Source organism: Mastigoproctus giganteus, chromosome 6 (genome assembly GCF_048544385.1).
Source record: "Mastigoproctus giganteus isolate SK-2022 chromosome 6, ASM4854438v1, whole genome shotgun sequence".
Classification (NCBI taxonomy): Eukaryota; Metazoa; Arthropoda; class Arachnida; order Uropygi; family Thelyphonidae; genus Mastigoproctus; species Mastigoproctus giganteus.
This window is the reverse complement of record NC_143580.1, coordinates 71,631,379-71,655,446: the sequence shown is the minus strand read 5'-3', so window position 1 is coordinate 71,655,446 and position 24,068 is coordinate 71,631,379. Positions and strand designations below refer to the sequence as shown.

At 39.1% G+C, this 24,068-nt stretch overlaps 1 protein-coding gene across 1 annotated transcript in view; it reads left to right on the top strand.

The window, feature by feature from the left end:
* Positions 1–24,068, top strand: part of LOC150084403 (sialin-like) — a 179,914-nt gene that overhangs the window by 12,600 nt on the left and 143,246 nt on the right. The window contains exon 3 of the mRNA XM_090376216.1: positions 5,947–6,130. Within this exon, the coding sequence (XP_090232342.1) occupies positions 5,947–6,130 (184 nt within the window). The remainder of the gene's footprint in view (positions 1–5,946; positions 6,131–24,068) is intronic.

Below are 24,068 nucleotides of genomic sequence, written 5' to 3'. Positions count from 1 at the left end.
TTGGCTTTCAGTTTTTCTAACGTTGCACAGTAAAGCTGTGCATTTATTGTTCCTCCCTTTGACAAGAAATCCACCAACAGAATGTCTTGGTGATCCCAGAACACTGTGGCTGGCCATGACTTTTTGGATACTGGGAACAGTTCTGAATTTTTCATGCACAGGAGATTGCGGATGTTTCCAGGTCATGGAGTCTTGTTTGCTCTCTGGGGTAAAGTGATGAACCCACGTTTTGTCTGCTGTGACTATGCGGGTGAGAAAATCCTCTCCTTTGTCATATTGCAACAGATTCTCCAGACACATCCCCATGTTTTTTTCTTTGTCCTCCTCTGACAATTGTTGGGGCACCCAGCGGCAGCACACTTTTCAAAAGAAAGGACATCGTGAACAATTTCGTGCACAGTTGACTTACTTACGTTCACTATTTGTGCAATTTCACGCAGTTTCACTCGCCTGTTTTCAAGAATGATGCCCTTAATGCGTGAATTGTTGTCTTCTGTCTTCCTTGATGAAGGCCTGCCCACCTGATGCCGATCTTCAATGTCAACATGGCCTGCTTTAAATTCATTGCACCAAAAACACATCTGCTTCTTTGTCATCACCTTTTCACCATACACAGTGAATGGCACTTGAAGACCCTTTTGCTTGCAAAAAGTGAATAACTTCACGAACATCTGTTTTGGACACACTCGCATGGTAGCCATCTTGCAACTGGAATCTGCTGTGAGGATGAGAGTACCACAACACTGCACTGGTGGTCTTTTTGAGCATTATTAGCTGGTCTATCTGTCCACCACGTTTCATCTCATTCCCTTTCACTATTATTAAGAAAAAAAAGTTTTACCTTACTTTTTGGAAACCCCTCATAATATGACATGAATTGTGTATTTATAATTAATAGCGGAAGGGGTTATTAGCACTGAAAGGTTTACATATGATGAATAATCATTTATAACTAATACCGAAATGTTATTTCAGGTCACTGACAAAAAGTCTGATTAGAGGATTTTGGCAGTGTATATCATTCTGAGTGAGTTTGTCTCAGGCATGAATTGCATAGCATTCTCATCATGGAAATGCAAATTTTTTTATCCACAGGACAGGTATACTGACCATAGGATACATGCAGTTTATGCACATGTATATACACTTGCCTTATGGCTTTAGTTGTCTTGATGCAAATACTAAATAATGCATAATGTAGTTGCAAAGATTAAAAGTAATAAGACATGCTTGCAAATTGAAACTTGTAAAATGGAGTTTCTATTCTAATATTGCCTTCCCTATGCCGATTTCAAAAATTGACATCCATTTTTCTTTATTTTGTAAATGTTTTAAGTATTCAAATAATAGCTTGTGTACTTTTTTGTAATAATTTAGTGGACAAAACTCAGTTAAAGCTAAGAAAACAGAAGAATAGTAATTCAAAAGTGAAAATGCATGTGTACTCACCAAATATTTGAAATAATTTCTAGTCCTTTGGTCTCAAATGAATATTTTGTGATGTTTTGGTGTACAATTAAGAGGTACTTTGAAATCTCAGTTCTCAGTTATATATTTCAGAATCATGTAGTTTTATAAATCACTCTCAGTTTTTGTTTAGAAATACTCTAAAAACATTTCCAATGTTTTTAGAGTATTTCTAAACTAATTAGCATTAGTTGAGGCATATGATGCAAGAAAGCAAGCTTATACAGCAACAGCCAAAAAAAAAAAAAAACCCTTCCCATTTCACCCATCTGGTCACTCCAAATGTTTGTCTAGTTCAGCCTTAAATTTATTTAAGCTATCAACTTCCACAACAATAGATGGAAGTCTGTTCCAGCAATTAACTACCCATTGGCTAAAGGCAAACTTCCCCACATCTATTCTACAACTGTCTTTCCTCGATTTGAATCTATGCCCCCTCAGGTTCTTAGTCTGAGCAAGCGGATGTATCCTGTTAGCACTGAGCCTGCTCAAACTATTCAAGGCCTTATACACCACAATCAGATCACCCTCGCAGGTGCTTAGTCTCCAGATGCTGTAACTTGCAGATTTTTAAGCCTTTCTACGTAAGCTCACCCCCTTGTTCCTCTCACCAATCTTGTTGCTCTTCTCTGTGCTCGTTCTAGCAACTCTACATCCTTCCTAAAATGAGGCCTCCAGACCTGTATACAGTACTCAAGGTGTGGCTTGACCACTGCCTTATACAAAGGGATAATCACCTCCTTGTCTCTGCTAGCAAAATTCCTATATATCATTGACAAAACTCCATGACCTGCTCTGGTAGACCGTCTGCACTACTCAGAGAACTTCATATCTGACTGCACAATTACCCCAGGTCTTTTTTATCTCCACCTCCCTGAATGTAGCACCACAGAGTTAGTATGTTTTTCTTGGGTTACTGCCACACACATGCAGTATTTTGCATTTGTCAATGTTCAACTTCAGTTGCCACTTCTCAGCCCATCTGCCTGACTTTTCTAGATCCTGCTGCAGTAGCATACTGTCTTTAGTGTCATTAACAAACATACCAAACTTGGTATCATCTTCAAACTTGGACATTAAGCCTGATATAATTTCATCGATATCATTGATAAATACACAGAACAATGGGCCCAGCACCGAACTTTGGGAGACTCTGCTAATAACATTAGTCCATGTAGATCAGTGTCCATTTATTACCACTCTCTGCTGTCTCCCACTCAACCATTCCTTTATCCATTGCAGTAACTTGCCCTTTATGCCATACTCTCCAAGTTGTACAGTAGTCTTCATTATGCAACAGTATCAAAAGCTTTCCTGAAATCCAAGTATATGATATCAAAATTATTTTTAGCATCCAGTCCAATCAAATTGGTCAGACAAAACTTCCTCTTAACAATCTCATGCTGTCTGAACTATTGCTGCTGCCTTGTCTAGGTGATCCAATATCACCTCTTTAACCAGTGACTCCATTATTTTCCCAGGAACAGAAGTTAAACTAAGAGATCTCTAATTATTTGTGTCACCCTTTGAACCCACTTTGTGAACTGGGGATATATTTGCACATCTCCAGTCCACAGGAACTCCTCTGGCTCTAAGGATGCTCTCATAATTATGGCTAAAGGTTTGATTACTTCCCTTGCTGCCTCCTTCATTATAACTGGATAGATTCCATCTGCCCCAGGTGCCTTTTTTATGTTTAACTTCAACAATTTCTCCTCCTCTTTGCTCTCAGTTATCACAAAATTACTTAACTCACTATTAGAATTTGATAAACTTCTGTCATTCCCCTCCTTGAATAACTCCTCATGTGTGAGTGTAGATGCAGAATACTCATTCAGTTTATCAGCGACTTGAGCAGGATCATTAATAGTTGAACCATCTATGTTAAGTGGACCAATCTGATTCATCCCCTTCCTTCTAGAGTTTACATAAGTAAAGAACTCTTTGCTGTTTTTCTTTATGTCCTTTGCCAAAGATTTCTCTAATCTGCCTTTGCTTGCCTAACCTCCCTTGTGACTTGATTACAGACAGCTTATATCTGTCGTAGGCTTCTGTGTCACCTGATAATTTATATGCATCCCATTGCATTTTTCTTCTCTGCCATGAGCCTCATTAATTCATCCGACATCCATTTAGGCATGAACCGTAAACAGTACAGGGTGTCCGAAAAATAATGTTGGGGTTTTGTACTAAAGTTATGCAACACACGGCAAGCACCACGGCTGGAAAGTGTTCAAATGAAGTCAATAGGGCAACAAGTTTGTGGCAGGCGCCACGTTGCATATGCAGGCAATCAGGCAAACACTGTTGAACCCGTAATCGATTGTGCATGATGAGAATATCAGAAGGATCCACCACATGAGAACAATATCTGCTGATGGTTTAAACCATCGGTAGATATTGTTTAAGGAGACAGGCAGTGTTGAGAACCGTAAATGATCAGGAAGACCACAGACATTGGATGATAATGTGGATGCATTATGGCAGTCCTGCGTTCGAAGTCCACAGAAGTCCATTCGCCGGTGAAGTCGACAATTGTGTCTCCCAAAATCGACTGTGCACGACATCGTGCAGAAAAGGCTAAAGATTTTTCCTTACAAAATCAACTCTTGCATACAATCCACCCCAATGACAAACCGAGAAGAGTGGAATTCGCTGTCACCATGCTGCAGAGATGCGACAATGAGCCAGGATTTTTAAATTGCATCGTATTCTTGGATGAAGCTGCATTCTATATCAGCAGGTATGTAAATCATCACAACTGCTGGATATGGGCAACTGAAAATCCGACCATGATACATGAGCACGTTAAAGACTCTCTGAAGGTCAACATTTGGTGTGGTTTAATGCACAATAGGATTTTTGGACCCTTTTTCTTTACAGAACGTCCTGTCAACGGCAGCATGTATCTAGACATGCTGGAGTGTTTTTTTTCTTTCCCCAAATCGAGAACATGGATGAATCCGATCTCATCATCTTTCAACAGGATGGAGCACCACCACACTTTGCAACAATTGTGCATGATGTGTTAAACATTCGTTTTCCAGGACGGTGGAATTGGCGAAATGACCCATTCCTTGGCCCCCACAAAGCTCGGACCTTACCCCATTGGATTTCTTCCTTTGGGGGTCATCTAAAAACACTGGTTTGCAGTGAAAAGATTCAGAATCTTGTCAATCTGAAGGAAACAATCACTGCAGCAATTGCAAGCATTACTCCAGATGTTCTTGCTCAAGTGTGGACTGAGGTTGATTATCACTTAGATGCGTGCCGTCACTGTTAATGGCACACACATAGAAACATTGTAATGATTTTAAGAATCAATGTTACCTATTAACTGTAATAAAAATATTTCACAGCATATTGCATAATATTAATTTCCACATGCACCAACACCAAACCCCGCCATTATTTTTCGAAAACCTTGTATTTCAGGCCTAAATGGATGTCGGATGAATTTTAAGCTGAAGCCTTTGCTTGTATATCATTCTAACACCCCCAGAATATTTTCACAACAAAAGGTCGACAAAGGCATGCTGTGATTGTTTTGGCACAGTAACAAGAAGGCCTGGGTTACAGGATGTCTTCAATGAATGGGAGCTTGAAGTTTTCTGTCCTTCAGTGAGGAGTTATCTTGAGAAAAATAAGCTTCCTGTGAAGGCACTGCACTTCTGGATAATGTGCCAGACCAAAATCCCAACCTTGCTCTGTTGTTAGCTCACGCCCTTGTGTGAGCTAACAACAGAGGAGCCACAAGATTTGGAGAAAATTACGGAGAGTGACACTGGAGAGGAAGAAAAAGACACCCAAAAAGTGTCAGCTGAAGACTGTCATTTCTTGTTGGGAGCATTTAAGCAGAATGGTAAAAAAACACCCTGACATTCAAAACACTGAACTCATGATGTGCAAAATGGAAAACAAAGTCATTTCTTACTTCAGGAAGCTACAAAAAAAGTCTTAAAAAATAGTCCACTTTGGACAGTTTCTTTGCCAGTAGCAACAAAAGATTGAAAAGACACCTGACGCTTGATATAGTCCCACCACCACTATGCCACCACTGATTACTGATTTCATTAGCTCTGCACTTCAAGTCTTAGTAAAATGCTAATTTATTGTTTGTTTTTTATTTTAAGATATTTTATGGCTATTTATTAAATAATCTTTATAAAACACAAATTTTAATGTAAAAATGAAGTATAACATCTAAGAAATACCTATTTTATGTTATTGGGGAACGAATTACAGGAAATCAGTGTAGTATTGGTTTTAACTTACAATTTTTTTTCAACATACACAAAAACGTTAAGCAAATTCATAATTCATTCCACAAAACCATTTTATGGTTTTGTGGAATGAATTATGGTTTTATGGAACTATGGTTTTATAGTTCCACAAAACCATTTTATGGTTTTGTGGAACTTTTTTTGTGTATGTTGAAAAAAGTGTGTGCATGTTTTTTTTTTCTCCATATATATATAGGGTGTGACATATCCTGCTGTGATGGTTCTCCTTTCTCATTGGACACCTGTTCAGGAGAGAAGTACATTTATTGCTGTAAATGGTATTGGGGCCTATATTGGGAACATTATTACTTTGCCAGTAGCAGCCTATCTGTGTGATTCGGATTTTTTGGGTGGTTGGCCATCTGCATTTTATGTATTTGGTAAGGTAGTTTTCACATGTTTGTGTCTTTTTGCCATATCTTGATATTTTTATATATATATATATATATATATGAGGGTGGTTCAATAAAGAATCGTCCTCACCTACTTCCACATATCGCAGAGTCATGATATTTTGTATGTAGTATCATACATATCTCTGTACTAAAGGTGTAAAATTTCAGCCCTGTGTCTTAATTTGTTTTTCCCTTACGGAGCTGAACGTGTGACGAAGTAGCATTATGGACAAAGTTGAAGCCAGAGCTGTAATCCGGAATCTGTTCTTGAAGGGGAAATCTCCTAAAGGAATCCATGAGGAGATGATTGCTGTATATAAGGATGAAGCCCCATCCTATGGCATTGTGAAGCACTGGCATAGACAGTTTAGGTGTGGTCGGACATCGGTAGAATCTGAGCCCATTCCAGGTCATCCTCATTCAGCCATTGATGACAGCACAATCAGAAAAGTGGAGTCGTTAATCACGGAAGATCGCCTGATATCTATGCATGAATTATCCCAGGAGGTGAAAATTAGTGTGGACTCTGTTGAAATGGTCCTTCATGACCAACTCCATTTATGGAAATTGAGTGCAAGATGGATTCCCTGATTATTGACTGGTTTCCAGAAGGCTGAATGACCACAGAAATCACGAGTTGTTAACCCTGTGCCAAAAAATTTTTGGAAGACTTTTTCTCTTCTCTAATCACTCAAGGTGAAAGTTGGATACACCATTTCAACCCTGAAAGTAAAAAGCAGTCCATGGAATGGCAACATCATGGTTCCTGCCCCCCAAGAAGGCAAGGGTCCAAGCGTCAGCAGGAAAGGTCTTGCTGACAGTGTTTTGGGATGAGAAAGGCATAATAATGACCAATTACCTGCCGAAAGGTAGAATAATTACAGGTACCTATTATGCCAACTTAGTCATAAAATTATGGGAGAAAATCAAAACATGTAGGTGTGGCATGCTGTCCAAAGGTGTGAGAATGCTTCAAGGCAATGCCCCAGTTCACACTTCTGAAATTGCAACAACACAAGTGGCCACTTGTGGATATAAAATACTGCCCCATCCAGCCTACTCACCTGATGTTGCACCATTGAACTTCTTGTTTCCTTCCCTCAAATCATTTCTTCGGTGGACACACTTCCCTGACAATGAGACACTCATTTCTGCAACAGAGTCATGGTTCAAAGACCAACCTCACCACTTCTACAAAAATGGTATCTGTAGCCTCATCCACCGATGGGAAAAATGTGTAAATCTGCACGGTGACTATGTAGAGAAGGACTAAAACCTGTGCCAAGAATCAACAGGCTAGCACCTCTGTAGCTAGGTCAGGATGATTTTTTATTGAACCACCACCGTGTACATATATATATATATTTTTTTTTTTCATACTATTTTTATTTGTGTGGGGTTAAATAAGATTATTAATGTTTTTATTGGCTTTTGCAAATAGTAAAGCAAACTTAATGTTTTAGAAATGTTATGAGTTTTAAAAAATATAATTGATGGGTCTGTCTAACTTTGGGGTTGGGCATTTACACCTCCAGCTTGCATGAGTATTTATCTACTTTTCCTTGATGTTTCTATAAACTCTCTTGACTTCTCTGGACTCTGTAATCAGTACATGTGCCCTCATAACTGGTCCTTTTGGATCTGCTTACTTTTTTGCTGTCTACTGTCTGCCATCTTGGGATCTGGAAACTAATCTTACATTTCTTGATTATGCTTTAAGAATGCTGAGTGCTTTATAAGTTTTTATTACTGGTGACTTTAATTTTAAGTCTCCTTCCTGGTTTAGCTCTTTTTCTGATTCTTGTGGTCATGTCTTAGACAATTTCATTCTCCAGCATCAGTTAAATATCCTTGATCTTCCTAATATGCCATTCACATTCCAAACATTACAGGGTTCATTAAACCTTGATGTTTTTCTCTCCTCTAATTATCTTTATCTATTTATCACTTCCTAGACATTAATGATGACAAAACTACTTCTGATCACCATATTATTGCTTTACTTTTTTAGTAATCCAAATGTTTTTGTACCTCCATCTTTAAAATTCCTTTCTCATTATTCTTTAAACAGTTTGGGACTAGAACAAATTTTCTAGTTCTTAAACTAATTTAGTTACTATTACTTAGAGATTGCTCTAATTAAAACTGCTAACTCAGCTTCTAAATTAAAAATGTCACTTCATACATCAATTAATGGTGGAACCTGAAACTTTCGGTTACCAGGTGTGCTGTTCATTTTGCATGAAATATACTATTAATGATATAGAGCTACCTGGTCTTCTCCCAGTGTTCAAATGTTGAAGGACATCTATTGTGATCTATAAAAGGATTATGAAAAGGCTATTACTGGAAGTAAAATATCATCATGGCAAAATTTTGTTTCAAATTCAGGTAACAAGGATCTTTGGGATGTAATTTATAAAATTGCAAGGAACAGGTTGACCTTCCCATTACTTTTAACATTGTAATCTTAATGATATGGAATCTTTTACATGGCATGATACGGTAAACATTATTCTTGACTCTCTTTTCCCTTCTGATAATCCAGAAAACCTGAGGATTTATTAAAAGATATAACTACCATCAGAGGTAAAGGGAAGGGTTTTTGTTTTCGTAAAGGTGACTACAGTGGTATCAGACAGTTTTTAAATTCTATACAGTGGGACTAACAGATGATGTTACCAACAGTAAATTCTAAATGGGAAGCATTCAAGGAATTAATCGTGGAAGCTACTAGGCTTTTCATTCTAACTAAGAAATACAGTTCAAGGTTTAGGCCAAAATTGATGTCAGATGAACTAGCAAGACTCGCGGCACAGAAGAAAAATGCATGGGTGCATATAAATTATCGGGTGACACAGAAACCTATGGCAGATATAAGCTAATCTGTAATCAAGTCAAAAAGGAGATTAGGCAAGCAAAGGCAGATTACCAGAAATCTTTGACAAAGGATGGTAAGAAAACAGCAAGACTTCTTTACATATATAAACTCTAGAAGGAAGGGAATGAATCAGATTAGTCCACTTGATATTGATGGAGTGACTGTTGATGATCCTGCTGAAGTAGTTGACAAACTGAATGAGTATTTTACATCTACATTCACACATAAGGAGTTATTCAGTAAGGGGAATGTCAGAAGTTTATCAAATTCTGGCAGGGAGCTAAATGATTATGTAATAACTGAGAGCGAAGTGGAAGAGAAATTGTTGAAGTTAAACATAAGAAAGGCACTGGTGTGGATTCGATCTATCCAGTCAGTTATATTAAAGGAGGCAGCAAAGGAAGTAAGCAAACCCTTAGCCATAAGTATGGGAGATTCCTTGGACTCAGTGAGGCCCCCATGGACTGGTGATGTGCAAATGTGACCCCAATTACAAAGGACGATTAAAGGGTGACACAAATACCTGTTAGTTATTAAAGAGTGACACAGACCTGTTACTTTACCTTCTGTTCCAGGGAAATTAATGGAGGCATTGGTTAAAGAAGCACTGCAGGATCATCTCGACAAGACTGCAGCTATAGTTCAGAAACAGCATGAATTTGTTAAGGGTCAGACATTTTTTGTCTGACCAATTTCATTGGATACTATTGGCATTAGTAGAAGCATATGATGCAAGAAAGCAAGCTTATGCAGCATCAGCAAAAAAAAAAAAAAAAACGCTCCCATTTCACCCATCCATTTGTTCCAAATACCTGTCCAGCTCAGCCTTAAATTTATTTAGGCTATCAACTTCCACAACAAAAGATGTAAGTCTGTTCCACCAATCAATTACCCGTTGGCTAAAGGTGAACTTCCGTATATCTATCCTACAACTCTCTTCCCTCAATTTGAATTTATGCCCTCTCTGGTGATTATTCTGAGCAAGAGGAAGAATCCCATCAGCATTGAGCATGCTCAATCCATTCAAGGCTTTATACATCTCAATCAGATCACCACCCGGGTGCCTAGTCTCCAAACACTATAATCTGCAAAACTTAAGCCTATTTTTGTAAGAGCAACCCTTCGTTCCATTCACTAATCTTGTTGCCCTTCTCGGTACTCATTTCAACAGCTCTACATCCTTCTTAAAAAGAGGCCTCCAGACCTGTATACAGTACTCCAGGTGTGGCCTGACAATTGCCTTATACAAGGGGATAATCACCTCCTTATCCCTGCTAGAAAAATTCCTGTATATCATTGACAAGACATCATGAGCAACTCTAGCAGACCATCTGTATTGCTCAGAAAACTTCATATCTGCCAGCACAATTACCCTCGGTTCTTTTCATTCTCTACCACTGTCAGTGTAGTACCACAGAGTTCATACTTTACTCTGGGATTACTGCTTCCCATATGTAGTAATCTACATTTGTCAATGTTAAACTTCATTTGCCACCTCTCAGCCCATCTGCTCAACTTTTCTAGATCCTGTTGCAGCAGCATACTGTCATTAGTGTCCTTAACAACCCTGTCAACCTTCGTATTGTCTGCGAACTTGGATATTAAGCCTAATATACCATCTTAAATATCATTTATAAATACAGAAAACAACAATGGACCCAACACTGAACCCTGAGAAACTCCACCAATTACATTAGTTCACAAAGAGCAGTGTCCATTGATTACCACTCTGTCCTCTCCCACTCAACCATTCCTTTATCCATAGCAGCAATTTGCTTCCAATGCTACACTGCTCCAATTTGTGCAGCAGTCTTCAATGTGCAACAGTATCAAAAGCCTTTTTAAGATCCAAATATATGATATCAAAGTTATTCCCTGTATCCAATTCCTTTGTGACAACATCATAGTATTCAATCAAATTGGTCAGACAAGACTTCCCCTTAACAAAACCATACTGTGTCTGAGCAGTAACTGAAGTCTTGTCTTGATGATTCTGCAGTGCTTCTTTAACCAGTGTCTCCATTAATTTCCTTGGAACAGAAGTTAAACTAACAGGTCTATAATTACTTGTGTCTGTCGCCCTTTGATCCTTCTTTGTGAATTGGGGTCATATTTACACATCTCCAGTCCATGGGTATCTCCCCTGAGTCCAAAGAAGCCCTCAGAATTATGGCTAAGTGTTTGTTACTTCCTTTGCTGCCACCTTTAATATAACTGGATAAATTCCATCTACCCTGGGTGCCTTTTTTATGTTTATCTTCAACAATTTCTCCTCCACTTTCCTCTCAGTTATTATAAAATCATCTAGCTCACTGCCAGTTGTATAATTCACCTCTGGCATTCCCCTCCCTGAACAACTCCTCATGTGTGAATGTAGATGCAAAATACTCATTTAGTTTGTTAGCCACCTGAGCAGGATCCTCAACATTTGAACCATCAAATCCAGTGGACTAATCTGATTCATCGCTTTCCTTCTAGTGTTTACATAAGTAAAGAACTCTTTGCTGTCTTTCTTTGCATCCTTTGCCAAAGATTTCTCATAATCTGCCTTTCCCTGCCTAATCTCCTTTGTGACTTGGTTACAGACCAGCTTATATCTATCATAGGCTTCTGTGTCACGTGTTAATTTGTATGTATCCCATGCATTTTTCTTCTCTGCCATATGTCTCATTAGTTCATCTGATATCCATTTAGGCCTAAACCTTGAACAATATTTCTTAGTTGGTATGTAAAGCCTAGTAGCTTCCAAGATAAGTTCTTTGAGTGCTTCCCATTTTGAATTTGCTGTTGGTAACATTATCAGTTGGTCCCACTGTATAGAATTTAAATACTGTCTCAGACCACCGTAGTCACCTTTATGAAAGCAAAAACCCTTCCCTTTATCCCTGATGGTAGTTACTTCTTTGATTAAATCCCATTTGAGCACACTGTGATCACTGCCACCTAGTGGTTCCTTTATCTGCTAATTCTTAATCCCTGAAGAATCACTAGTGATAATCAGATCAAGAGTATTACTCTCTCTAGTTGCATTCCGAACATGCTGATGTAGAAAACAATCATCCAATTAATCCACAAAAGCTTTGCTAGTGTGTGAGTGACCAACCCACAAATTCCAGTCAATATACGAGAAATAAAATCCTCCATTATAAGACTCTCTGATTTACTTGTCCACTCTTTTTTCCCTGTACAGTTTTTTATCATACTCATCAGAGTCATTAGGCCTATAACACACTCCTACTCTCAATTTTGATCTATCATTTCTTATGTCACACCAAACTGACTCGACACTGCACTGTCCAATGATGTCAACTGGCTGCACTTCCTTGGATTTGGTGTTTCTTAACTAATAGTATAACTTCTCCTCCCTTCCTATCCTGTCTATCCTTCCTGTACACATTGTACTTCCCAAATTCCAGTTCTGCATTCCTTATATCTGTGTGACACCGCATCTCTGATATCCCAACAATATCTGTCTACAACCCATGTGTTTACTTGTACCGCAATGACTCCCAGCAGTCTCTGAAATATCCTGCATCTTGTTTTCCACGCTGCTGCTCATTACAATAGAAGCAGTGCAAGAATCACTTTCACCTCTGCCAGCAGCTACTGTTAATCTATTAATCTTTGTATCCCCTCCCAAGCTAACAGTTTTCTGACCCACCTAACACTGCCTCGATAACATTAGCAAATATTCTTGCAACTGCCTCAATAGCATCGTTGCTGTGATGTGGTCACAAAGGAACTGGATGCAAAAAATAATTTTGGTATCATATACTTGGATTTTAGCAAAGCTTTTGATACTGTTGCACATGGAAGATTACTGTACAAGTTGAATCAGTAGGACATTCAGGACAACTTCCTGCCATGGACAGAGGGATGGTTGAGTGGGAGAAGGCAGAGAGTAGTAATCAGTGGACACGGCCTTCATGGATTAATGTTATTAGTGGAGTTCACTGCTGTTTTGTGTATTTTCAATGTATTGATGAGGTATATGTTATTTAATGTCCTAGTTTGGAGATGATACAAAGAATAGTAGGGTTGCTAATGACAGTACACTAATGCAACAGGATCTAGAAAAGTTGGGCAGATGGGCTGAGAAGTGGCAAATGAAGTTTAACATTGACAAATGTATAGTACTGCATATGGGTAGCAGTAACATCAGAGTAATGTATCAACTGTATGGAAGTATGCTCAGTGTAGTGGAGTATGAAAAAGACTTCGAGGTAATTGTGCAATCAGATATGAAGTTTTCTGAGAGTGCAGACAGGCTGTCAGAGAAGATCATGGGGTCTTGTCAATGATATGCATGAATTTTGTAAGACTACCCTTTTGTTCCCCTCACCAGTCTTGTTGCCCTTCTCTGTACTTGTTCTAGCAACTCTACATCCTTCCTAAAATGAGGCTTCCAGGCCTGTATGCAGTACTCATCAGTACAGGTCTCTTTCATTCTCCATTACCCAAGTGTAACACCACACAGTTGGTACATTTCAATGGGGTTACTGCTACCCATATGCAGTACTTTGCATTTGCCAATGTTAAACTTCAGTTCCCACTTCTCAGCCCATCTGCCCAACTTCTCCAGACCCTCTTGCAGCAGCATACTGTCATTACCATTATTAACATCCCTGCCAACCTTTGTATCATCTCAAACTTTGAGATTAAGCGTGATATACCTACTTCAATATCATTGATAAATATAAAAAATCAACAATGGACCCAACACCGAACCCTGGGCACTAATAACATTAGTCCACAAAGAGCAGTGCCCATTGCATCTTTACGTAAATCCCAAATCAGCACACTGTGGTTACTGCCACCTAGTGGTTCCTTTTTCTGCAGATTCTTAATGCATGAAGAATCACTGCTGATAATAAGATCAAGAGTATTACTCTCTCTAGTTGCCCCTCGAACATGCTGTTGTATAAAACAATCATCCAATAATTCCACAAAAGTCTTGCTAGTGTGCGAGTGACCGCCCCACAAGTTCCAGTCAATATCTGGGAAATTAAAATCCCCCATTAGAAGATTCTCTGATTTACTGGCCCACTCTGTTTCTCTGTATAGTTGTTCACTGTACTCATCAGTGTCATTAGCTCTATAACACACTCCCACTCTCAATTTTGCTTTCCCAGTGCTTATGTCACACGAAACTTACTCAATATTTCACTGTCCACCCATGTTAGCTGGATGCACTATCTTAGATTTTGTGTGTCTTAGCTAACAGCATGACCCCTCCTCCCTTTTTATCCTGTCTATACTTTCTGTACACATTGTATTCTCCAAATTCCAATTCTGCATTCCTTATCTCTATGTGATACCATGTCTCTGATATATGCCAACAGTATCTGCCTTTGATGTATTCACCAGCACTTAAAGAGGGTGCTGACTCTCTTTAAAAATTACAGCTGTGAGTTAGTCTCCGAAAAGGCGATAAGTGTTTGCCTTTTTATTTACATAATTGTTATTTTATATTGTACTTAATACATAGTCTTATAGATATAGTTATGCTGGTTATTTTTATTTTAATTTAGATAGAGTTTTGTGGATTACTACTTAATATACGTAAAACCGTTATTTCGTTCGAATCTTGCAGCCACTGTTTTTGTATATAGTGGTAGGGAATTCAAATTTATAATTGAGGTAGCTAGGTAGATCTAATGCATAATTATATAGAGTAATACGCTTCACTGTTTCTATTAGATAGCATAGTATTGACATTTAATTAATTTAATTTATTGATCTTATTAATTTAAAATAGCATGCCCCAAACTAGAGCAACAAAGCAACGGGCACAAAGTGGCAGGAGTGCTGTGACTCGGAGGAGAACTGAGGGGGGCGATTCTCCAATGCATCACAGCCAAAAAAATGTATGTGCAACTTGTGAAATGTTTGCCGAACTCTCTGGAGGTGGATGCCCTCGAAAGATCTAAATTGAGAGGCCCATCAAGCTCTCAGTTGCCCACATCAACGCCAGAGCTGGCACTTGGTCATCATGCAACACAGTGGCAACCCCCAAGGCAGAATGTGCTGGTCCCACAGGAACTAGTAGTTGTTGGTGACTCTATTGTCAGGGAAACGGGGAACATGCTTTGTAAAAAGGATAGGTGGAACAGGACCAGGGTATGTCTGCCAGGGGCAAAGGTTGATGATGTTGTAGAGTGGATATCATCTTTTAAGGGTACAAAAGGTGATATAGTTGTACACGATGGCACTAATGATATTAAGAGTAGGAGACCGGCAGAATTACTTAACAAGTACAGGTCACTGTTGAACAAAAGCCGAGAATTAGGGCTGAATTTGAAAGTGTCTGCAATTCTGCCCAGACATGATAGGAGGGAGTATATGATGAGAGACTTGTCGATCAATTCGGCCCTGGAAAGATTGTGCAAGGCTCAAGGGATAGAATTTTTTTCAGCCTGGTCTGTACTTGATAACAGGAGAGATTGCTTCTACAGGGATGGGATACACTTAAATAGAAAGGGTGCAAGAATATTTGCTGATGCTATCGAGGCAGTGTTAGGTGGACTGATAGCTTGGGGGGGATCTTCTTCTTCTTCTTGGTCCTTAGCTGGCGGTTGGGGGAGGCGGTTGGCCACCCAACCAGTATGCTGCTGTAGGTGCCGCAGGGTTTCGGACTTGCTCTGTGATGTTCTTCCATACTTTACGATCCATGGCGTCAGTCCTGGCCTGGTTAAGGTCGAGACGTCGGCTCTTCAAATCATTTTCCACTTGCTTGGCCCACGTTTCCTTGGCGCGGTCCGTTGGATGCTCCATTGGGTGGGTCGTTGTCTCCAAAGGAGTGTGGATGGTATTCTGTTCATGCCCATTCTACATACGTGGCCAAACCATCTAAGCCTTCGCTTCTGGATTTGGTCGGCAATGGTTGGTTGCTGTTGGCATCTGGCGCGGATGGTATCATTAGTGATGCGGTCACGAAGTGAGATGCCCAAAATCTGCCCCAGGCATCGCATTTGGAATACCTCAAGTTTGTTTAAATCTAGCTTGAGACAAATCCATGTTTCTGATCCGTAAAGGAGAATGGGCAGGATCAAAGTCCGGAAGAGTCGGATTTTAGTCTTTGAGGAAATGTTGGTCCTCTTCCACAGACACCATTTGAGCGAGGCGAACGCAGTGGCCGCCTGTCCAATTCTCTGTGGATTTCCATGGTGGATGCAACTTTCTTCTCCTGGACCAGCGACCCAAGGTATTTAAAGTCCTGCACTTGCTCGATCTGGACGCCTTCGAGATAGATGGTGGCTTGCGACCCATCTGTTGTCAGGGCCTTTGTCTTATCAGCATTGATCTTCAAACCGTATGGCCGGGCAATGCGGGCAATGTCGTAGAGGATGTCCGTGGCTTCAGAGTCGTTACCAGCAAAGATAGCACTATCATCGGCAAACATCAGGTCAGTCACATAGTGATCCTTGTCATATTGTATGCCCCGTCTGTTTCTGAATGCTTGCCTCATAATGGCGTCGACCACAATGTTGAAAAGCAACGGGGAGGCTACATCCCCTTGGCGGACTCCAGTTTGGATGGTAAATTCCTCAGATAAATCGTTCTGGATGCGCACCTGGCTGGTTAAACCATTGTATGCAGTTTGGAGGAGTGTGATAACTTTTCGAGGTACATGTTCGACCTCTAGTAGTTTCCATAAGGCAGGCCGATGGACACAGTCGAAAGCAGACTTAAAGTCAATGAAAACAATGACAGTTCGCTGTCCACACCGGATCCTCTCCTCCATCAGCTGACGGATGGCAAAGATTTGATCACAGTCCTCGTCCGGGTCTAAATCCCGCCTGTTCTTCTCGACTGGTTTGCTTGCGATGTTTTTGCAGCCTTGTTTAAATCTAGCTTGAGACAAATCCATGTTTCTGATCCGTAAAGGAGAATGGGCAGGATCAAAGTCTGGAAGAGTCGGATTTTAGTCTTTGAGGAAATGTTGGTCCTCTTCCACAGACACCATTTGAGCGAGGCGAACGCTCAAATGGTGTCTGTGGCAGTGATCATTCGTGTATTAATGTCTTATAATGGGGGGGATACAAGGACTAATAGTTTAACAGTAGCTGTAGGCAGAGGTGAAGATGATTCTTGCACAACTTCTATTAGAATAAGTAGCGACCTGGAGCGAGGGGTGTTGGGGGTTTCAGGGACGGATGGCAGTCATCCTGAAATGGGTGGGTATATTGGATGTGTTACGGTAACTAGGAATAGGAGCATGTATGCTTGCATGTATACCAATGCTTGAAATATAGTAAATATATTTGATGAATTTGAAGTGTTGGTCAAGACATCAAAGGCGGATATTGTTGGGATAGCAGAGACATGGTTTCACACAGATATAAGGAATGCAGAACTGGAATTTGGGGAGTACAACGTGTACAGAAAGGATAGACAGGATAGAAAGGGAGGAGGTGTTATGCTGTTAATTAAGAAAAACATAAAATCAAAAGAAGTGCACCCAGTTGAGATAGATGAACAGTGCACTGTTGAGTCAGTTTGGTGTGACATAAGCACTGCGAAAGCAAAAATAAGAGTAGGAGTGTGTTATAGGTCTAATGACTCGAATGAGTACAATGAACAATTGTACAGAGAAATAGAGTGGGCCAGTAAATCAGAATGTCTTATAATGGGGGATTTTAACTTCCCAGACATTGACTGGAACTTGTGGGTTGGTCACTCACACACTAGTCAGACTTTTGTGGATTTATTGGATGATTGTTTTCTGCAGCAGCATGTTTGAGAGGCAACCAGAGAGAGTAATACTCTTGATCTGGTTATCAGCAGTGATCATTCGTGTATTAAGAATTTGCAGATAAAGGAACCACTAGGTGGCAGTGATCACAGTGTACTGATGTGGGATTTACTTAAAGATTTAAATACCATCAGGGGTAAAGGAAAGATTTTTTGCTTCCGTAAAGGTGAGTACAGTGGTCTCAGAAAGTTTTTAAATTCTGTACAGTGGGATCAACTGATGATGTTACCAACAGTAAATTCTAAGTGGGAAGCATTCAAGGAATTAATCGTGGAAGCTACTAAAGGTTTCATACCTATTAAGAAATATTGTTCAAGGTTTAGGCCTAAATGGTTATCTAATGAACTAATGAGACTCGTAACAAGGAAGAAAAATGCATGGGATGCATATAAATTATCAAGCAACTCAGAAGCCTATGGCAGATATAAGCTAGTCTGTAATCAGGTCACAAAGGAGGTTAGGCAGGCGAAGGCAGATTACAAGAAATCCTTGGCAAAAGATGCTAAGAAAAACAGCAAGGATTTCTTTACTTATATAATCTCTAAAAGGAAGGGGATGAATCTGATTGGTCCACTTGACATCGATGGTTCGACTGTTGATGATCCTGCTCAGATAGCTAACAAACTGAATGAGTATTTTGCATCTACATTCACACATGAGGAATTATTAAGGTTTGAAAATGGCAGAAGGTTATGAAATTGTAGCAGGATTCTTAATCATTTTGTAATAACTGAGAGCAAAGTGGAGGAGAAATTGTTGAAGTTAAACATAAGAAAAGCACCTGGGGTGGATGGGATCTATCCAGTTATATTAGAGGCCGTGGCAAAACATCTAAGTAAACCCTTAGCCATAATTATGAGAGCATCCTTGGACTCAGGGAGGTTCCCACGGGCTGGAGATGTGCAAATGTATCACCAATTCACAAAGGGGGATCGAAGGGTGATACGAGTAATTACAGACCAGTTAGTTTAACTTCTGTTCCAGGTAAAATAATGGAGTCACTGGTTAAAGATGCATTGCAGGATCATCTAGACAAGACTGCAGCAATAATTCAGACACAGCATGGGTTTGTTAAGGGAAAGTCTTGTCTGACAAATTTGATAGGATATTATGATGTGGTTACAAAGGAACTGGATGCAAAAAGTAATTTTGATATCATATATTTGGATTTCAGGAAAGCTTTTGACACTGTTGCGCATGAAAGACTATTGTACAAATTGGAGCAGAATGGTATTAAGGGTAAGTTGCTACAATGGATAAAAGGATGGTTAAGTTGGAGAAGACAGAGGGTGGTAATCAATGGGTGCTGCTCTTCGTGGACTAATATTATTAGTGGAGTTCCACAGGGTTCGGTGTTGAGTCCACTGTTGTTTTGTATATTTATCAATGATATTGATGAAGGTATATCAGGCTTAGTATCGAAGTTTGCAGATGATACAAAGGTTGGCAGGGTTGTTAATGACAGTAATGGCAGTGTGCTACTGCAACAGGATCTAGATAATTTGGGCAGATGGGCTAAGAAGTGGCAACTTAAGTTTAACCTTGACAAATGAAAAGTACTGCATATGGGTAGAAGTAACCCCAGAGAAACGTACCAACTGTGTGGTACTACACTTAAGGTGGTAGAAAATGAAAAAGACCTGGGAGTAATTGGCAGGCAGATATGAAGTTTTCTAAGCAATGCAGAGAGGCTGCCAGGGCAGGTCATGGGGTTTTGTCAATGATATATAGGTATTTTGCTAGCAGGGAAAAGGAGGTGATTATCCCTCTGTATAAAGCAATGGTCAGGCCACGCCTTGAGTACTGCGTACAGGTCTGGAGGCCTCATTTTAGGAAGGATGTAGATTTACTTGAGCGTGTACAGAGAAGGGCAACAAGATTGGTGGAAATGAAGGGATCCTCTTACCAAGAGAGGCTTAAGTTCTGCAAATTGCAGTGGCTGGAGACTAGGCACCTGTGCCATGATCTGATTGAGGTGTATAAGGCCTTGAATGGGTTGAGCACGCTGAATTCTGATGTAATCCTTCCATTTGTTCAGATTATGAACCTAAGGGGGCATAAATTCAGATTAAGAAAGAACAGATGTAAAATTGATGTGTGGAAATTTGCCTTTAGCCAGCGGGTGGTTAATTGCTGGAACAAACTTCCATCTGTTGTTGTGGAAGTTGATAGGTTGAATAAATTTAAGGAGGAACTGGACAGGCATTTGGAGGGAATGGTGTGATTTTTTTTTTTTTTGGCTGATGCTGCATAAGCTCATACACTTGCTTTTTTGCATCACATGCCACTGCTACTACTACTTCAAATTCATCAAATTTATTTACTGTACTCTTAACATTGGTGTCCATACAAGTATACATGCTTCTATTTTTACTCTTAGTTATCCTAACACAGCCCATATACTTACTTATTCCATGATAACTCCCAGCAGTCCTGGAAATCCCCAGCACCTTGCTTTCCAGGCTGCTGCTCATTCCAATAGAAGCAATGCAAGAATTACTTTCACCTCTGCCTGCAGCTACTGTTAATCTATTAGTCTGTGAATCCCCCCAAGGTAGCAGTTTTCCGACCCACCTAACAGTGCCTTGATTGCATCAGCAAATATTCTTGCTCCCTTTCTCTTTAAGTGTATCCCATTCTTGTAGAAACAATCTCTCCTGTTAACAAGCACAGACCAGGCTGAGAAACCCTTTAATATTTTATTTTTTAAAATATTAAACATTTAAACGTTTTTGCTACATTTAATTATATTGTTATATAGACAAATATTACATTACATTAAGCCAGAAACACTGCTCTTACCAACCATCTAAAATTCTATACATTTATTTTGGATAATTCTCCTTAGCTTAATTCTCAATCACTTAGTGCACCATTAAGAGCAATAAATGTGGGATGCCTGCAGTATCTGACTGTTAATGTAAATAAAATTAATTTTATTATTGTTTATTTATTTTTGTTATCTGCTGCAAACTGTTCTGGCTTTGAATTGTTGTCACTAATTAATGGTTATCTAATTCTCTGGCACAACAAATAAATGGATATGTGTATTTATTTATATATTGAGCATAGGATGTTATGTAGAATATGCACACTGTAATTATAAAAAATTAAATATTTTTGTGTATCAGGCTTGGCAACTTTGTCAACTCTTCTGTTTTCCTCCTGCGTTTTGAAAAACCCAGTTTTCATCTGTTTTTCTACTGCTTACAATTGTCTGATCTTCAGGTTTTTGAAAGTCAAAAAGTTGGAAGCTAAGCAACCCTCCAAAATAACTTATACACTTGGTGGGACTGAATTAAAAACAGTAGGGGAAGAAAATAAAAGAATTTGGGATTAATGATATATGTAGATACGAAATTCTCCAAGTAGTTTAGACAAGCATCAAGGAAGACCTGGCACCCTTTTTAGGATTTATTGAATATTTACGAACTCCGATACCATTCGTAAATTTCCCGCCATTGTGATACGATAGTTGTTTGCCGTACTAGATAGCGTTAGTTGAACTTCGTTAGCAGTTAAATTGTACGTTCCATTAGCTGGATGCAGGGAATAACTTTGATATTATATACTTGGATCTTAGAAAGGCTTTTGATACTGTTGCACATGGAAGACTGCTACACAAATTGGAGCAGTGTGACATTGGAGGCAAATTGCTGCTATGAATAAAGGGGTGGTTGAGGGGGAGAAGACAGAGAGTGGTAATCAATGGACACTGCTCATCATGGACTGATGTTATTAGTGGAGTCCCTCAGGGCTCAGTGTTGGGTCCATTATTGTTTTCTGTATTTATAAATGATATTGATGATGGTATATCAAGCTTAATGTCCAAGTTTGCAGATGATACAAAGGTTGGCAGGGTTGTCAAGGACACTACTGACACTATGCTGCTGCAACAGGATCTGGAAAGGTTGAGCAGATGGGCTGAGAGGTGGCAAATGAAGTTTAACATTGACAAATGTAAAGTACTACACATGGGAAACAGCAACCCCAGAGCAACGTATCAACTCTGTGGTGCTGCACTGACAGTGGTGGAGAATGAAAGGGACTTGGGGGTGATTGTGCAGGCAGATATGAAGTTCTCTGAGCAGTGCAGACGGGCTGCAAGAGTAGCTCATGGAGTATTGTCAATGATATACAGGAATTTTTCCAGCAGGGATAAGGAGGTGATTATTCCATTGTATAAGGCAATGGTCAGGCCACACCTAGAGTACTGTATACAGGTCTGGAGGCCTCATTTCAAGAAGGATGTAGAGCTGCTGGAACGAGTACAGAGAAGGGCAACAAGATTAGTGAATGGAACAAAGGGGTGCTCTTATGAAGAAAGGCTTAAGTTTTGCAAATAAGTGTCTGGAGACTAGGCACCAGCGAGGTGATCTGATAGAGGTGTATAAAGCCTTGAATGGTTTAAGCATGCTCAATGCTGATGGGATTCTTCCTCTAGCTCAGAAAAATCACCTGAGAGGGCATAAATTGAAATTGAGGAAAGACAGAAGTAGGATAGACGTGCGGAAATTTGCCTTTAGCCAGCGGGTGGTTGGTTGATGGAACGGACTGCCATCCCTTGTGGTGGAGGTTGATAGCCTAAATAAGTTTAAGGCTCAGCTGGACAGGTATTTTGAACGAACAGAGGGGTGAAGTGGAAGTGGGTTTTTTTTTTGTTTTTTTTTTTTGGATGATGCTGCATAAGCTTGCTTTCTTGCATCAAATGCCTCTACTAATGCTAATGCTAATGCTAATTTTCTCGTAGAGGTAGGTAGATCATAATCCCACTGTATAAGGCAGTTGTAAGACTGCACTTGGAATTCTGTGTCCATGTATGGAGACTACACTTAAAAAGAAATCGAGCTTCTTGAAAGGATCCAGAAACAGGCATTCTGATTAGTGAGATCAGTTAGAGGGCATTTATATGAGGAAAGATTTCAAATATGTGGGCCATAGAGCTCAGTAATTAGGCATTTTAGAGGAGATCTTAATTGAGATCTATAAGGCTTTGAGAAGATAAAGCAAAATGAATGAGAGCAAAATTTGCACAGTTATAAATGATTCCAGAACTAGGTACCATAAATTGAAATTACAGGGAAAGAAATTTAGACAGGAAGTTTTCTCTTTATTTATTGGAATAAGTTGCCTTCATGGGTAGTTGAGACTCATAGCTTGGAGAAATTCAAAAGTCAGCTGGAACTTACACGAGGAGCAAAACACATAGGTTGTTTATTTTCTTTTTTTTAATATATTTATTGTTTATTTTCTTTTTTTTAATATATTTATTGTTTATTTTCTTTTTTTTTAATATATTTATTGTTTATTTTCTTTTTTTTAATATATTTATTGTTTATTTTCTTTTTTTTAATATATTTATTGTTTATTTTTATTAATAGTTTTTAGTACCAATTTTTTATATATGTTTATTATTTATTTTTATTTAGTCATTTTTTTTTGATATTGCAGAAAAAGCTTCTTGCAAATATATGTCTAATAATAATACTATTTCTGTGGTTTATTTATGATTTTTGTTTTCTTTTTAATTATACTTTATTTCACAACATAAGTTGTGATATCAGTTATTTGAAAAGTTTGGAAAGAGAAATATTTTAAAATATTTAAGGTGGAAGAAAGTGTCAAATATTCCCAAGGAAAGAGAAAAGTGATTAGTCAGAGATCGAAGACAGCATTGGCTGTGGTTTGAAATTTCAAAACAGATAAGACTATCAGATACATAATGAATGACTGCAATAATAGACATAGAACTGCAATCTAGAATAAGACTTCTTAACAGTTCAGTGTAATAAGAGAAGCAAATGTGACTAGAAATTTTATCACAGACATTCTCTCAGATATGCCAGACAAGCTGTACTTGCTACCTGGGAGTCTAAAACGCTGATGGAACTGATATTCGGGTGACACTCAAGTCAAGTGGACCCAATTTCGGCGAAGTCCGGACGGTCTGTGACAGCCAAAATATTTAAGGTGGAAGAAAGTGTCAAATATTCCCAAGGAAAGAGAAAAGTGATTAGTCAGAGATCGAAGACAGCATTGGCTGTGGTTTTAAATTTCAAAACAGATAAGACTATCAGATACATAATGAATGACTGCAATAATAGACATAGAACTGCAATCTAGAATAAGACTTCTTAACAGTTCAGTGTAATAAGAGAAGCAAATGTGACTAGAAATTTTATCACAGACATTCTCTCAGATATGCCAGACAAGCTGTACTTGCTACCTGGGAGTCTAAAACGCTGATGGAACTGATATTCGAGTGACACTCAAGTCAAGTGGACCCA